Genomic DNA, 16,365 nt, shown 5'->3' with positions numbered 1-16,365 from the left:
ACTTGGTTCTCTTCGCGAGCGAGGTATGTAACGCGTGGAAACTTCACTAACGAAAAAGGGTCGTATTACGCATGCACAGGCTTGATAATTGAAGACCCAGGTGTTCATTTAACACTCTTGCGTGTTGGTTGGACGCAACACTTGAATTTAACATGGGTAATTTAGTTAACTAGACACTAGGAGGTGTAAATCTTCTCAAAAACAACACCAGCATGTTAACACTTCAACTCTGAAACCAGGAACACTTGGATTTTAACACTTTTGAATTTGCTGTGTGCGGGAATCCTTGTAATATGTGAACAAATCAATCGCTGTATTTAATTAACGCATGGATTAACCACTACTGAGTGTAACAGTTGTTAATTAACTTGCAAAGCAAACGTTTTAGAGCTCAATTTTTAAGATTTCAAGAGCTGACTTATATGCAGCAGCTGGCAGTATTGACCTATTCCCAAGGCCTTTATCTTTTGGTCTTTCTGGGCACAATTTTTTAAAAAAAAGCAATGTCATTTGTAAAGAAACGAATTTGATAGAAAACTTAAAGTTTTAGAGGTCAATTGTAGATTTCAATGTGTCCAGTAATGTGACCATTTCCTTGATTGCGAATATATTACGAAGTCTTACCTTCAGTTCATATTTTAGAAACACTACTTCGCTAACAGAAGAAAAACAAGCTAGCAGAGGATGGTTTCGGCTGGCCTGACAGTTCGTTTCCGGGACCGGGAAGTGGGTCAGCCTGGAAAGAAGCGAGACTCTGTTGTAAGACCGTATTGATTTGACAGGTAAACGAGGGGCAGCTGCAAGTAATAAGGCAGCTGCAACCGTTTACCTAGATATCATGTGGGATTACATATAGGGGTCAGGGTAACGCTGTTCTTTTCCTTCGTTTGGGTTAAGCCAAGGACCGAGAAGGACGGTATAGAGTGAATTACTGTATTACTCTGTAAAGAGTTGAGTGTGTGTGTGTTTTTGTTTGTTTATTACTGTAAAATAACTGTCTGTTTTTGAAACCACCAGACAGCTAAAACACATCCGGAGCTGTCGCCTTGGGCCAGCACAAGCCGGATCACCACCTCACGAACTGTCACCGAATAAAAAGTGTATTCATTCACCACCAGCACGACTGCACGCACCCGAGACGGGTGAACGTGTTTTTGTTTACTTTGTTCAGGACTGTAACCTGTGTTTTTCATCCCCGCGCTCTACACATCGTTGTGTATTGCCGGGGTTTATTATTTACGGTCGCTAGACCAGGATTTAAAATAAATAAAAGCATTTTTCACTGGATTATCGTTGTCTGCCTGTCACTCCTGCACCGCACCACCGCTACACCTGTTCCCCTTACTAACCACTTTGCCACAGATACAAACACTCAGTTTGGTGGACAGGGATCGCAAATGATGTAAAAGAAAATGTCCTGTCATGTAAATACTGCAATGAACACAAGCCTAGCCAGCGCAAAGAACCTCTCATCACAAGCCAGCTGCCCGAGCTCCCATGGCAGAAGTTAGCTGCAGACTCATGTGAATACAAAGGGAGAAACTTCCTTATCGTTACTGACTACTTTTCACGATGGTTAGAGATATTACACTTACCGAAGACCAACAGTGAAATAGTGATTGCAAAGATGAAGAGCGTATTTGCAAGATTTGGAATACCCGAGAAGATAATAACTGATAATGGACCGCAGTTCACTGCCTGGCATTTCAAGCAGTTTGCAACGCAGTATGACTTTGAGCATGTAACTTCTAGCCCACACTTCCCACAAGCCAATGGCATGGCTGAACGAGCAGTCAAAACCGCAAAAGAGATACTCAAGCAAGCTGACCCTTACCTTGCATTATTGAGTTATCGTTCAACACCCACAGAGCCAACGCGGGAAAGCCCAGCAAGACTGATGATGGGAAGAAGAATTCACACTACAGTTCCAACACTGAAGCAACATTTAATTCCAGAATGGCCTGATCTAAATGTAGTAAGACAAAATGACACAAAAGCGAAGCAGAGTTCTGAACAGTACTACAACAGAAAACATTCTACAAGACCACTTCCACAGCTGAGCATCGGGGATAGAGTTCGAGTGAAGACTGATGGTGAAAGAGAATGGAAAACAACTGGAATTGTCCGAGGCAGATGTACAACACCACACTCATATATCGTCCAGACAGAGCGGGGAGACACCCCGAGGAGGAACAGGAGACATATTCAACTTGTGAATAAAGAGAGAGAATGTTCTCCGACAATTGAAGAACATGCATTTCCAGAAGAGATACAAAGTAGCAGTAGCGTATCACCACGGAGAGCTGAAACAGCACAAGAAAGCAACAGCAAAAAGGACACTGTAGACTCCCCAAGACCAGTTCCAGAAGAATTCGTAACCACCAGATCCGGACGTATTGTTAAGCCAATTCAAAGCTTTGATATCTAGATTGGGAAAGGATTTAATGGGCAGAATAATCCCTGTCCTTCCCAAAAGGGTTTATGGCTGTCTACCCATTGCCCTTAGTTAGCTAGTTCAAAATAAAAGCTTATTTCATTTAAGAGGGGAGATGTGATGGGTTGCTATTGTTCTTGTAATAGCAGTTAATAAAGCTGTGTTGTTTTGTATACGCATGCGCCCTTGTAACTGGAGAGAACGTAAGAAACAATAAAGACGCGTTAGCATTGGATAGCACAGACTCGCTCTCTTTCCTTTTATGACCACAACGCCACAGTTTGCACCAAGATCACCTCGAACACCGAAATGGACCTGGATCAATATGGAGATCGAGAGATTCGCCTGTAACGGAACTCCCAGAGGCTATACTGCACAACTTGCGTATGGCCACACTATTATTATTTTGTTTCCATGTATATCATATGTAAGTACAGACTTTTTAAAATTTAATTTTAAGGTATTTATTAATTAATGCTTTTTTCTTTTTCTTAAAATCGTGAGCACTACCATCAAACCATATAATAATTTATATGTATCACATCCCGTAATGCTAAACCCCATACTGGAGACTGGTGTTGTTTAAAGATGTCCCTCACATTGAAACATGGAGGCAAAGTAGGAAAGTGACCTTCAAAATCACCAACATGGTACACGTGAACCTACATAGGAAATTATTTTAAAAAATGGCGAGAGATACCAAGTTAATTTGTGCAAATATTCACTTTTAATGGCACTGCTATCGGGTATATTTCATTTTCGGCTTGTATACACAATCCTCTTGTCGTTTTTTAAAGCATATAAAAACAAAAACAGTTAGTGTTCAGAGCTGGTGTTTACTTGTTTGAAAGCACTTAAACTGTTTGTCAAATGGAGATGAACTTTGTACCGAGGCACACAAAAGGGATATTCGGCCATTGTGCTTTTTTCTTTCTCCACTAGATGTCACTCTTCTCTCATTTATAACGTCTTTATTTCTGGTTCATTAATAAAGAAACGGATTCCAGTCTTCCAGTTTTTGAATCTGAATCACATTTGACAATGCTGTAAGTTAATTCGTCATGTAAAGTAGATATCATGTGCAGTTGATCCTAGCTGTGAGAGACACTAGTTTAGAAGTGAAAATGTTTTGTGCAAACAGGAAGACTGCACATAGGAGCTACTATTACATATTAAAACGAGTTAAGGCTATCCTCGAACCTTACGAATCTCAGTAGAAAATACTTACATACAATATATAGTATAAATACTTTTTATATACAGAAATATTTGTTTCTTCTTGCCTCGGTATTAGCTGGATATGGCAGCATCTTCAACGTAATAACTGAATATTAAAACGACTGAAAACAATCCTCCAAACTAAACAATATAATCAAAAGAGAAATATTATGATGTAAAAATCCAAACCCTTACCAAACTGGAGACTTGGTTCTCTTCGCGAGCGAGGTATGTAACGCGTGGAAACTTCACTAACGAAAAAGGGTCGTATTACGCATGCACAGGCTTGATAATTGAAGACCCAGGTGTTCATTTAACACTCTTGCGTGTTGGTTGGACGCAACACTTGAATTTAACATGGGTAATTTAGTTAACTAGACACTAGGAGGTGTAAATCTTCTCAAAAACAACACCAGCATGTTAACACTTCAACTCTGAAACCAGGAACACTTGGATTTTAACACTTTTGAATTTGCTGTGTGCGGGAATCCTTGTAATATGTGAACAAATCAATCGCTGTATTTAATTAACGCATGGATTAACCACTACTGAGTGTAACAGTTGTTAATTAACTTGCAAAGCAAACGTTTTAGAGCTCAATTTTTAAGATTTCAAGAGCTGACTTATATGCAGCAGCTGGCAGTATTGACCTATTCCCAAGGCCTTTATCTTTTGGTCTTTCTGGGCACAATTTTTTAAAAAAAAGCAATGTCATTTGTAAAGAAACGAATTTGATAGAAAACTTAAAGTTTTAGAGGTCAATTGTAGATTTCAATGTGTCCAGTAATGTGACCATTTCCTTGATTGCGAATATATTACGAAGTCTTACCTTCAGTTCATATTTTAGAAACACTACTTCGCTAACAGAAGAAAAACAAGCTAGCAGAGGATGGTTTCGATCCATCGACCTCTGGGTTATGGGTCCAGCACGCTTCCGCTGCGCCACTCTGCTACAGCTGACTCATGCCTGAATTACCAAACAGAAAAAAAACTGAACTCATCGTTTTAATATAATTTTAGGAAATGACATGTCAGCACTGTGCTTGCATCCAGAGCGCGTCTGCCGATGAAAATAAAAATACTGCTAAAACAAAACGGTATTCGGTTCAACAGAGGCAGTCAGTAGCTTAAAAACAAATCATTTAAATGCTCCGTGTCGATCTGTGTAGTTTGAATTTTGAATGTGCCGCCCCTGCTTGCTCTGCGACGCTCAGCCAATAGGCAGGGACGGGACGTTGAAGAGAATTGTGGGAAATGTGGGAGCGAGTCATAGAAGCAAATGTATATTTCAAGGTTTTAAAACTACGTACCCCACAATCCTCTTCAACGTCCAGAGCAAGCAGGGGCGGCGCATTCAAAATTCAAACTACACAGATCGACACGGAGCATTTAAATGATTTGTTTTTAAGCTGCTGACTGTCTCTGTTGAACCGAATACCGTTTTGTTTTTAGCAGTATTTTTATTTTCATCGGCAGACGCGCTCTGGATGCAAGTACAGTGCTGACAGCGAGGTTTCCCGTAAATATATCAAGAAAAAAGGCAATGTATATTTTAGCACTACTATAAGACCACGTACGGAATTAAAATGAATGGACTAAATATTATTATTATTATTATTATAATTATTATTATTATTATTTATTTCTTAGCAGACGCCCCTATCCAGGGCAACTTACAGTCGTAAACAATTACATTTCAAGAATCACAGTACAAATAATACAATTAAGATAAATACAATGACTTTGGTTCAAGCAAGTACAAGTGTGACAAAATACAATTCAATAATATAGCAGATAACAGTGTTAATAATAGTAATTGTTTTGTAACAATTTAATTGGTTTAAAAGCCAACACGATTATCCATAAACTAATGTTCACAGAAAATAAATATAAAAATAGAATTTCGACAAAAGCTGCCGCAAAGCACTGTGGTTGAAAGTGAAGACGTTACCCACGTAACGTTTTTTTACATCAGAAAGGAGAAATGCAGAAACGTCAATCTGTTAAAGTTTCTCTCGTGAGATTGGGTTGCTATCATCACCTTTCAGTGCGTTGGTGATCACCTAACGGGACCCCATGTGTTACTCATGGGGGACCACACAGACCATTCCAATGGGGCTGCTGTGTCTTGATAACGCTGATTCAATGCATTGATTACAGTCCAGTCGGGTGAAATATATAAACTAATAATTACCCTTCAACGGAGTGCTCCATTATCATATCTCAGTATCCCCGATATTTTTTTTTCTTTTCGCCAGTGTCGTCTGTCATTTGGTAATTTTAAAAATAACAATAAAATAAATAACACATGCCTCGACTACAGGCATGTTTTCAATGTAGTTGGAAAGTAGTATAAGGTCGTTAATTCTGTGGATTTTATAAGCAACGTTCTGTGTTTTCGTTGATCTGCGCTGTATGCTGTGGCTCGAGCCTGAGTTTTTATAAGAAGTCGACCACGAAGGGACTCGAACCCTCAATCTTCTGATTCGAAGTCAGACGCCTTATCCATTAGGCCACGCGGTCTTTCATGCTTATGTGATACTTAACTCTACATTTTAGCGGTCAATTGGTTTTTCATTACCAAGCATTGCACTGTACACTATATATGGTTTGCATGTCCATCACCCTGGTAATAAGCTTCAGATATGAATCCATTTTGATCTGTACAGCACACATCACATTTTAGTCTACAGAAACATGTGCAGTGATTTAAATGATCATATCTCAGTATCCCTGCTTGATACGGTGTTCAATATTGTCTTAAAGAGATTTGTTTTCTTTTCACCAGTGTCGTCTGTCATTTGGTAATTTTAAAAATAACTTTATGAAATAAATAACACATGCCTCGACTACAGGCATGTTTTCAATGTAGTCAGAAAGTAGTATGAGGTCGTTAATTCTGTGGATTTAAAAGCAATGTCATGAAGTTGTTAAAGTGGTAAGGGTGTTGTAGTCACTAATTGTTAATTAATATGTTTGAACACCACACCTGAAACCAGTTTGGGATCCCTGACTCCTGACTCCCACAGTAATCATCTCCGGTGTTTTCACCTGCCCTAATCTATCCCTCACAGACAATAAAGAGCGCTTCGACTCACAAACGACACAGAGAGAAGTGAATGAACGGTGACAAGGGAGGAGGAATAGAGACCCTCAAGGTCGACCCCATATTAATGGATTAAGTAGGGGAGCTGGGGGGACAAGAGCGTGCAGGGAGCAGAGCTGTAGAAGGGAAAGAACAACATTGCGTGGATGAAAGAGTACGAAGATTGAGAGGGGCGCGACTCTGGCAGCACACAGGGAAGTACAATACTAAAAAGAGCCGTATTGGTGCTCATGTTTGTCTGCTAAAGACACTGACAGATGTTATTTTTGTGATTTCAATAATGTGACTGTTATACCTCCTCCCGTGATAAACCGGGTGGAATTGCTTGGAATAAGCCGAGACTGTGTCTTCTTACCTTTTTTTTTCTTCGATAGATCAATTGAGTGAAGTTTGACTATGCAGTAAATCTGTACAGGGACTGAAATTTGTGCTTCTACACGTTGTTTTTATTGGAGCTGTTATTGCTGCACGAGAGGATCTGCCACCGTTCCTGGAGGCTAGAGTCAGCTGCTGGTATTTGACAGAGTTACAAAAGCAGGCAGAGAATATAAGAATCTCCCTTATCTGGTGATTTCCGTAGCTCAGCCAAGAATTTGAATACCTTTTGAGAAGATCTTTAAGAGAATACTCACAAGAAGTATTGCATGACCGATTAGTATTGCATGTTTCCTTTTGTAAGTAATCAACCAAACAAATCAACAACTTTCTCCACCCTCAGTCCGCAGTGGTGGAACGAGCTTCCTGCAGAGGTCAGGACAGGACAGGACAGCCCAGTCCCTGACCACCTTCCTACCGGCGCCTCCTCAAGACACACCTCTTCAGATAGCATCTGTAACTTACTCTTCTGGACAATATAGCACTCTGCTGTTTGGAACTGTTCTCGCACTTATCTGCTCTCTCTTTAATGTAGCTAACTCTGGACCTTAAATTGACACAACTGTTACCCAATCTAGTATTTTGTACTTCACCTGTTTTTCTCCACTGGATTTGTGCATTACCCTGATGACTATCAAACTATGAGCTCTGGGAAATGCCTCTGGGAAATTGAATTGTTCTGTGTCTTATACTTGCTCTTACTAGGACTGCAGTTATTGTATTTTGTATCTTGCTGTTAAATTATATTGTAATTCTTGATGTGTTTTATATTCAACTGTAAGTTTCCCCCCCGGGTAAGGGTGTCTGCTAATAAATACATAATAACAAGAGCGGGATACTGTATGCAACATATCCCTTTCCTGTTTTACTAAATGAAAAAAGAAAATGTTTGTACCAGCAAGTTAAAGAAGTGTTCTTGCACTCAGATTTCTTATAGAGTTTAATTGTAACATTACAAGAAACTGCCTTATGTTAGAGGCACAAAAGCAGGTCCCTGTCTATGGTAAGGTCCTTAGGTCAGTTGGCTCCTATTATACATGATTGCATAGCACTCAATTGGTTTACAGTAGTCTAGTAATCTTCACTTTAAAGGGGAACTCAAGTTGTTGTTTTTGTGTTAATGTTTCCATATGTAGTTATAGCTGTCTAAGTAAGATGTGTATATTGTTGTTTGTCAAAATTGACATCCTGGCCACTTTTTTTAAATACTCTGCAGTCCACAGTGCTTTGTTTCCTGGATGGCTTCACATGTACCCTTCAGAAGAACATCAGAACTACATTTCCCATCATCCTCCTGCTCATGTATGATGGGGGAGGGTGGTTCTAAAGTTCTTCTGAAGGGTACATGTAAAGCCATTTGGAAGCAGAACACAGTGGACTGCAATTTAATATTGTAAAAAGAAAATTGTGTTTGAACTTGTGTGTGTGGCGAGAGGGATGGCAAGCCTAGTGACACGAAATAATAACTAAACAGCTGTTGCAGTGATAGCATTTCTAAATCTTTATTAATTTGCTAAAAGCAGATGCAGCAGATAGATTACACACAAAAGTCACAATATCTTTACAATGGAAATCCCACTTGAGAATTGGTAGACAGTGAAATATTAACATGATTTACAGATGTATTGGTCCACTAAGTGCCTTCCCTGGTCAATAAATCCTATTGGAAATCCAAATGAAAAAAAAATCCAATATCTTAGTTTTGGGGTTGTGTTTAGAAAATTCAATATGATTTGGAATAGGACTGACTGAAGATTCATACTTTAAATAACAGAACAGAATCCGGTTGAAAGAATCCTTTAAAACTATTGAGTTGAGTTTATAACAATGTGTCCCAGCTCTGGTTCTGGGGAGCCACTGCCCTAGCTTGATTATTGTGTGTTTTAGCATTTCTACTCAGCCTTTATTTATTGTTTTATTTTAGTAGCTCCTGCATTAATTTTCTGCCCCAGTATGTACCTCCATCTCCTGCCATGATATAAAAAGAACTCTCATTGTTTCCAAACACATTTTGAAAATTAACAGGTGTGCCGTCAAACTTCCCATTTGCTTTTATTAACTCTAAGAAATATCTTGCTAACACATCCATTCCCGGGACCCGACCAGTTTTTGGTTTAAATGTCTTAAGGTCAACATTTTTATCTTTAATGGCATTGGCCATTTCGTTTTCAGGCACCATGGCTTCTGCTACCTGTGTAATTAATAGAAACTCCACAGCCGAGCGTTTTTGTTGCTCTGTGAAGTCTTTCCAGGTATCAACACTTGGTTTAGATTCAAGAGTATCTAAAAGAATACCAGCCACTTCAGAATCTGTTTTTACTTTGTCTCCCTTTAACAGAGCTGACACAAGGTCCTTATATTTTTTATGACAACAGGTATTGTCTGGGAAGTCACTGTTGAAGGTTTGTACTGTAATCTGCTTGTAATTTGCCCTGAGATTTACTGTGTAATCATTTCCAGATAGGGGGAGAATCAATTTAATGTTAGTTCCGTCGGGTATATCATCTAGGATATTAGTCAAGGCTTCAAAGACCTGCTTAGATGGAATATTTTTCACCTCTTCTGGATTAATTGTATAAGTCCGCTTTGTATCTTGTTTATCCCATGTGCCCCATTTAATTAAATTATTTTTAGCATTATCCCTATTATTTTGATTCACTCTGTACAAAAAGGTCTGAGTAATATCTTGTTTTAGTGTCTGAGGTATAGTGTCAATTGTTAACTGCAATATTTCACTTTGCTTATGTAACTTCTTTGCTTTCGGTTTTTGATATTTTTTCGCCAATTTTTTATTTATTTTCTCTTTTTTATTTATTTTTTTTTTTAACCCCATGGTTTTCTTGTCGTCTTTTTCAATTTTCTTTCCCCGGACTTCATTCAGTTGACTTTCCACATCTTCCAGTATGGCGTCCCTCTCCACAGACTCCCCTTCGACACTCTGGAGGGCGCCAGAGAGCTCCTCCTCTGCACTGAAGCAGCAAAGAAGAGTCCCCAGCAGTGATAGGAGGAAGAACACAGAACACTTCATTCTGAAACAACAGCACAAAATCACTACAAGTGCATTCAAATTAAACACCCAGTGGGATAGAACTGAGACATTACACTTTAATAATGTCTTACAACGAAAAATCCCACAAAGAGCAGGACTGCTCTTATTCAGGTTTACCATGGTGAATTTATCATAGTGTTTTCACACTTTGCTTTACATGATTTTACTTTGCTTTTACCACGGGTCCCTTCTGTTTTAAAATGCTTTCACTGTGCTTTACTATACTGGACCATGGTGTACTATAGTAAACATTTCTTAGAAACATCTATTATGGTATATCATTATTATTATTATTATTATTATTTATTTCTTAGCAGACACCCTTATCCAGGGTAACTTAGAATTGTTACAAGATATCACATTATTTTTACATACAATTCCCCATTTATACAGTTGGGTTTTTAGTGGAGCAATCTAGGTAAAGTACCTTGCTCAAGGGTACAGCAGCAGTGTCCCCACCTGGGATTGAACCCACGACCCTCCGGTCAAGAGTCCAGAGCCCTAACCACTACTCCACACTGCTGCCACTGCTCACCATGGTATTCCTATTGTACAGCACAGTGAAAGCATCTTAAAACAGTAGGGTAAAACCATGGTAAAAGTGTGAAAACACTGATAAATTCACCATGGTAAACTTGAATAAGGGTGCCCCTCCCTTACCACCTTCTGTCACCTCCTCTAGACACACCTCTTCAGACTCACCTGTAAAACTCACAGCTCAACTACATTGGACTGTATGGCACCTAACTGTATTCTGTATGTATATTTGTATTCGGCTCTTATGTATTATTTATAAAATCTTGCACAGTAGTTTGCCCTAGCTATAACTTTATTTGCAGTATATTGTAGTTGCTTCTCTAGTCACTAAATAGCACTGATATCTAACAAACTCCTGATTATATGATCACTGTTATTGTTACACTCTCAAATTTAAAAGGGAACTCAGGTTATTGTTGTGTGTGTGTGTGTGTGTGTTACATGTTCCCATATGTTGCTACGGCTGTTTAAATAAGGTGTTTGTATTGTTTTTAGTTTTATTTATTTTTTAACATCCTGACAACTTTTTTTTACACTATTAAATTCCAGTCTACAGTGCTCTATTTCCAAGCTGGCTTCACATGTACCTTTCAAAACAATTTCAGAAATACATTACAAATGTAATTCTTCTTATGGGTACATTTTTTAAGACATCTTGGAAACCAAGCAACGTAGACTTCAATATAAAACTGAAAGAAATGTTCAGGATGTCAAAAAAAAAAATACACACACCTTATTAAAACAGTTGCAGCAACATATGGGGAACACGTAACACACACAAAAGAAAAACAACTTGACTTCCCCTTTAACAAGCAGGCATAGAATTAATTTCATCACTCCCACTTAATATCGCTTTGAACTGCCAATCTATGACCAACTATATTTTGGCACATTAATTCTACCTTATTCTCAAAAGCCTTGTGGTCACAAGATCATCGTGGCTGCATTACTGTAACTGTCGGATACAGCACTTTACCAATCTCAAATGGAAACAGTTCTTAAGATGTAACCTTAGCCACAAATACTGAAATCATTGCTCTATCTGAGAAAAGAGGAAAAAAAGATTACCTTCTGATAAAGTGAATTATCCACTTATTGTCATGGTGTTTGCTATAAATCCCTATAAAGTGATATTAAGAGGTTTCAACTGTATATAAAAATAAAAGTAGATCGTGTTATTACCTGTGGATGATCTTCTTGTCACAGTTTGTGGGATGCTGGTTTTGGGTGATGCAGTCTTCACTGAGTCTTGGTGAGTCTTGCTGTCTTGGTGATGTTGGTATTAAGCTCTCATATTCTTATATACCCTCAACCAGACAAATCACCATTGTGACGTATAACCAAATACCAAATCAGATGACTATCAAAGTCTTTCAATAGGACTTTTAAACCTTTTGGAACCTTTAAGATAATATTTACACTGGTCAGAATTCAAATATTATATCTAGATCAGGTGCTCTCAACTCCAGTCCTAGGGACCCACTGTCCTGCTGTTTTTTGTTCTAACCAAGTTCTTAATAATGACTTAATTGAAGAATGAAACTAATATACCTAATTATAGCTTTTAATTATTTTTTAAACAGTTGGAGATTTCAAATTAAATATGAAATGGTATAAGGAACTTGAAATCTCCAACTTTTTATAAGCTTGTCAATTTAAAACGGTATAGTAAAACAAATGATTAGTTCAATTAAGGGTTTAATTAAGTAATTGAAATCAAACCAGCAGGACAGTGGGTCCCCAGAACCTGGGTTGCGAGTCACTCAACTAGATGGTGCATCACTAAACAATTTTCTACGCATGAAACAGAACGAATGGCAGTAGTTCATCAGCTGGCTAGGTTGATCAATATACCACCTGGAGGGGAAAAAATCCATGCTGTTTTTTTTCTCTAGATCATTCATCCATCCATTATCATAACCTCTTAATCTTTTATAGGGTTGCGGTGAGCCAAAGCCTAACCCGGCAGACACAGGGCGCAAGGTCTACACCTTGGACGGGACACCAGTCCATCACAGAAAAATAAATATTATACTCTAAAAACCAGTAAGTATTAAACTACAAACAGATTATACACTTCCATTCGATGGGGGACCCTGAAGGTTCAGTGGACGTGTGTATCCTGTACAGGTAAATAAATGATCCATTAATGCATGGTATTCATTGTGCCAAAGAACAAAAGGGGAGTTCATATAACCTTCTTTTGCATGGATCTGCTTCAAAGGTCAGAATAATTGGTTTTAAAAGAATATGCGTTTGTAAATGAGATATGTATTAGATGAATTTGTGCTTTTTATTGAAATCATTGGGGTTATGCAAACTGGACCTAATCTACTATACATAATGACACCACATGTCTGGAGTTCAAACAGTGAATAGAAATATGAGATAACCTAGAATTAACTTTAAATGGGAACTGGTATTTGACAGAGTTACAAAAGCAGGCAGAGAATATAAGAATCTCCCTTATCTGGTGATTTCCGTAGCTCAGCCAAGAGTTTGAATACCTTTTGAGAAGATCTTTAAGAGAATACTCACAAGAAGTATTGCATGACCGATTAGTATTGCATGTTTCCTTTTGTAAGTAATCAACCAAACAAATCAACAACTTTCTCCACCCTCAGTCCGCAGTGGTGGAACGAGCTTCCTGCAGAGGTCAGGTCAGGACAGGACAGGACAGCCCAGTCCCTGACCACCTTCCTACCGGTTCCTCCTCAAGACACACCTCTTCAGATAGCATCTGTAACTTACTCTTCTGGACAATATAGCACTCTGCTGTTTGGAACTGTTCTCGCACTTATCTGCTCTCTCTTTAATGTAGCTAACTCTGCACCTTAAATTGACACAACTGTTACCCAATCTAGTATTTTGTACTTCACCTGTTTTTCTCCACTGGATTTGTGCATTACCCTGATGACTATCAAACTATGAACTCTGGGAAATGCCTCTGGGAAATTGAATTGTTCTGTGTCTTATACTTGCTCTTACTAGGACTGCAGTTATTGTATTTTGTATCTTGCTGTTAAATTATATTGTAATTCTTGATGTGTTTTATATTCAACTGTAAGTTTCCCCCCCGGGTAAGGGTGTCTGCTAATAAATACATAATAAGAGCGGGATACTGTATGCAACATATCCCTTTCCTGTTTTACTAAATGAAAAAAGAAAATGTTTGTACCAGCAAGTTAAAGAAGTGTTCTTGCACTCACATTTCTTACAGAGTTTCATTGTAACATTACAAGAAACTGCCTTATGTTAGAGGCACAAAAGCAGGTACCTGTCTATGGTAAGGTCCTTAGGTCAGTTGGCTCCTATTATACATGATTGCATAGCACTCAGTTGGTTTACAGTAGTCTAGTAATCTTCACTTTAAAGGGGAACTCAAGTTGTTTTTTTTGTGTTAATGTTTCCATATGTAGTTATAGCTGTCTAAGTAAGATGTGTATATTGTTGTTTGTCAAAATTGACATCCTGGCCACTTTTTTTAAATACACTGCAGACCACAGTGCTTTGTTTCCTGGATGGCTTGACATGTACCCTTCAGAAGAACATCAGAACTACATTTCCCATCATCCTCCTGCTCATGTATGATGGGGGGGGGGGGGGGGGGGGAGTTCTAAAGTTCTTCTGAAGGGTACATGTAAAGCCATTTGGAAGCAGAACACAGTGGACTGCAATTTAATATTGTAAAAAGAAAATTGTGTTTGAACTTGTGTGTGTGGCGAGAGGGATGGCAAGCCTAGTGACACGAAATAATAACTAAACAGCTGTTGCAGTGATAGCATTTCTAAATCTTTATTAATTTGCTAAAAGCAGATGCAGCAGATAGATTACACACAAAAGTCACAATATCTTTACAATGGAAATCCCACTTGAGAATTGGTAGACAGTGAAATATTAACATGATTTACAGATGTATTGGTCCACTAAGTGCCTTCCCTGGTCAATAAATCCTATTGGAAATCCAAATGAAAAAAAAATCCAATATCTTAGTTTTGGGGTTGTGTTTAGAAAATTCAATATGATTTGGAATAGGACTGACTGAAGATTCATACTTTAAATAACAGAACAGAATCCGGTTGAAAGAATCCTTTAAAACTATTGAGTTGAGTTTATAACAATGTGTCCCAGCTCTGGTTCTGGGGAGCCACTGCCCTAGCTTGATTATTGTGTGTTTTAGCATTTCTACTCAGCCTTTATTTATTGTTTTATTTTAGTAGCTCCTGCATTAATTTTCTGCCCCAGTATGTACCTCCATCTCCTGCCATGATATAAAAAGAACTCTCATTGTTTCCAAACACATTTTGAAAATTAACAGGTGTGCCGTCAAACTTCCCATTTGCTTTTATTAACTCTAAGAAATATCTTGCTAACACATCCATTCCCGGGACCCGACCAGTTTTTGGTTTAAATGTCTTAAGGTCAACATTTTTATCTTTAATGGCATTGGCCATTTCGTTTTCAGGCACCATGGCTTCTGCTACCTGTGTAATTAATAGAAACTCCACAGCCGAGCGTTTTTGTTGCTCTGTGAAGTCTTTCCAGGTATCAACACTTGGTTTAGATTCAAGAGTATCTAAAAGAATACCAGCCACTTCAGAATCTGTTTTTACTTTGTCTCCCTTTAACAGAGCTGACACAAGGTCCTTATATTTTTTATGACAACAGGTATTGTCTGGGAAGTCATTGTTGAAGGTTTGTACTGTAATCTGCTTGTAATTTGCCCTGAGATTTACTGTGTAATCATTTCCAGATAGGGGGAGAATCAATTTAATGATAGTTCCGTCGGGTATATCATCTAGGATATTAGTCAAGGCTTCAAAGACCTGCTTAGATGGAATATTCTTCACCTCTTCTGGATTAATTGTATAAGTCCGCTTTGTATCTTGTTTGTCCCATGTGCCCCATTTAATTAAATTATTTTTAGCATTATCCACAGACATCACACAGTGATCAAAAATAAAACCCAAAGCCCAAAGCATGATCCATGAATGCACGGTATTCATTTTACCCAAGAACAATAGGGGATTTGATGTGACCCTCTTTTGCATGCAATCTACTTCTTTCAAAGATCAGAATGATTGGTTGTAAAGTTTTGTCTCAGGAATATGAGTTTGTAAATGAGATATTTCTTTGATGAATTAGTGCTTTTTTTGTACTCATTGGGGTTATGCAAACTAGACCCAATCTACTATACATAATGACACCACATGAGGTTAGAGTTCCAACAGTGAATAGAAAGATGAGATAAGCTTGCATTAACCTTAAAGGGGAAGTTTTTTGTGCTACCACTGTTTAAGTAAGGTGTGTGTATTGTTTTTATTATAAAGTGCTCTGTTTCCAAGATGGCTTCACATGTACCCTTCAGAGGAACTTTAGAAATACATTTCCCATCATCCTCCTGCTCATGTGTGTGTATTGGAGAGGGTTGGGGGGTAATGGGGTAAATGTTGTTCTGAAGTTCTTCTGAAGGGTACATGTAAAGCCATTTTGGAAATGGAGCACTGTGTAGATTTAATAGAGTAAAAAAGCAATTGATGATTAAGAGATACCTACAAAACAACCTGCAGGACTGTGGCTCTCCAGGACCAGGGTTGCCTACTCCTGTTCTAAAGAGTACATGTGAAACCATCTTGGAAACAGAGC

General features: G+C 38.3%; 1 protein-coding gene and 1 non-coding gene across 2 annotated transcripts; both read right to left on the bottom strand.

Annotated features, from left to right (window-relative positions):
- Nucleotides 1-6,102: 6,102 nt before the first annotated feature.
- Nucleotides 6,103-6,175, bottom strand: trnar-ucg (transfer RNA arginine (anticodon UCG)). The gene has a single exon. It is a non-coding gene; the product is annotated as a tRNA-Arg (tRNA).
- Nucleotides 6,176-8,568: 2,393 nt separating this feature from the next.
- LOC131709275 (uncharacterized) lies at nucleotides 8,569-11,985 on the bottom strand. The gene is made up of 2 exons (XM_059011668.1): nucleotides 11,902-11,985; nucleotides 8,569-10,162 (listed from the first exon to the last, which is right to left on the bottom strand). Exon 2 carries the CDS (start codon nucleotides 10,159-10,161, stop codon nucleotides 9,049-9,051), a length of 1,113 nt encoding a protein of 370 aa, XP_058867651.1. The 5' UTR covers nucleotide 10,162; nucleotides 11,902-11,985; the 3' UTR covers nucleotides 8,569-9,048.
- Nucleotides 11,986-16,365: the final 4,380 nt, after the last annotated feature.

The sequence above is a fragment of the Acipenser ruthenus genome, chromosome 42, assembly GCF_902713425.1.
Source record: "Acipenser ruthenus chromosome 42, fAciRut3.2 maternal haplotype, whole genome shotgun sequence".
NCBI lineage: Eukaryota > Metazoa > Chordata > Actinopteri > Acipenseriformes > Acipenseridae > Acipenser > Acipenser ruthenus.
Note: the sequence above shows the minus strand (reverse complement) of the source record. Positions and strands in the feature narration are given on the sequence as shown.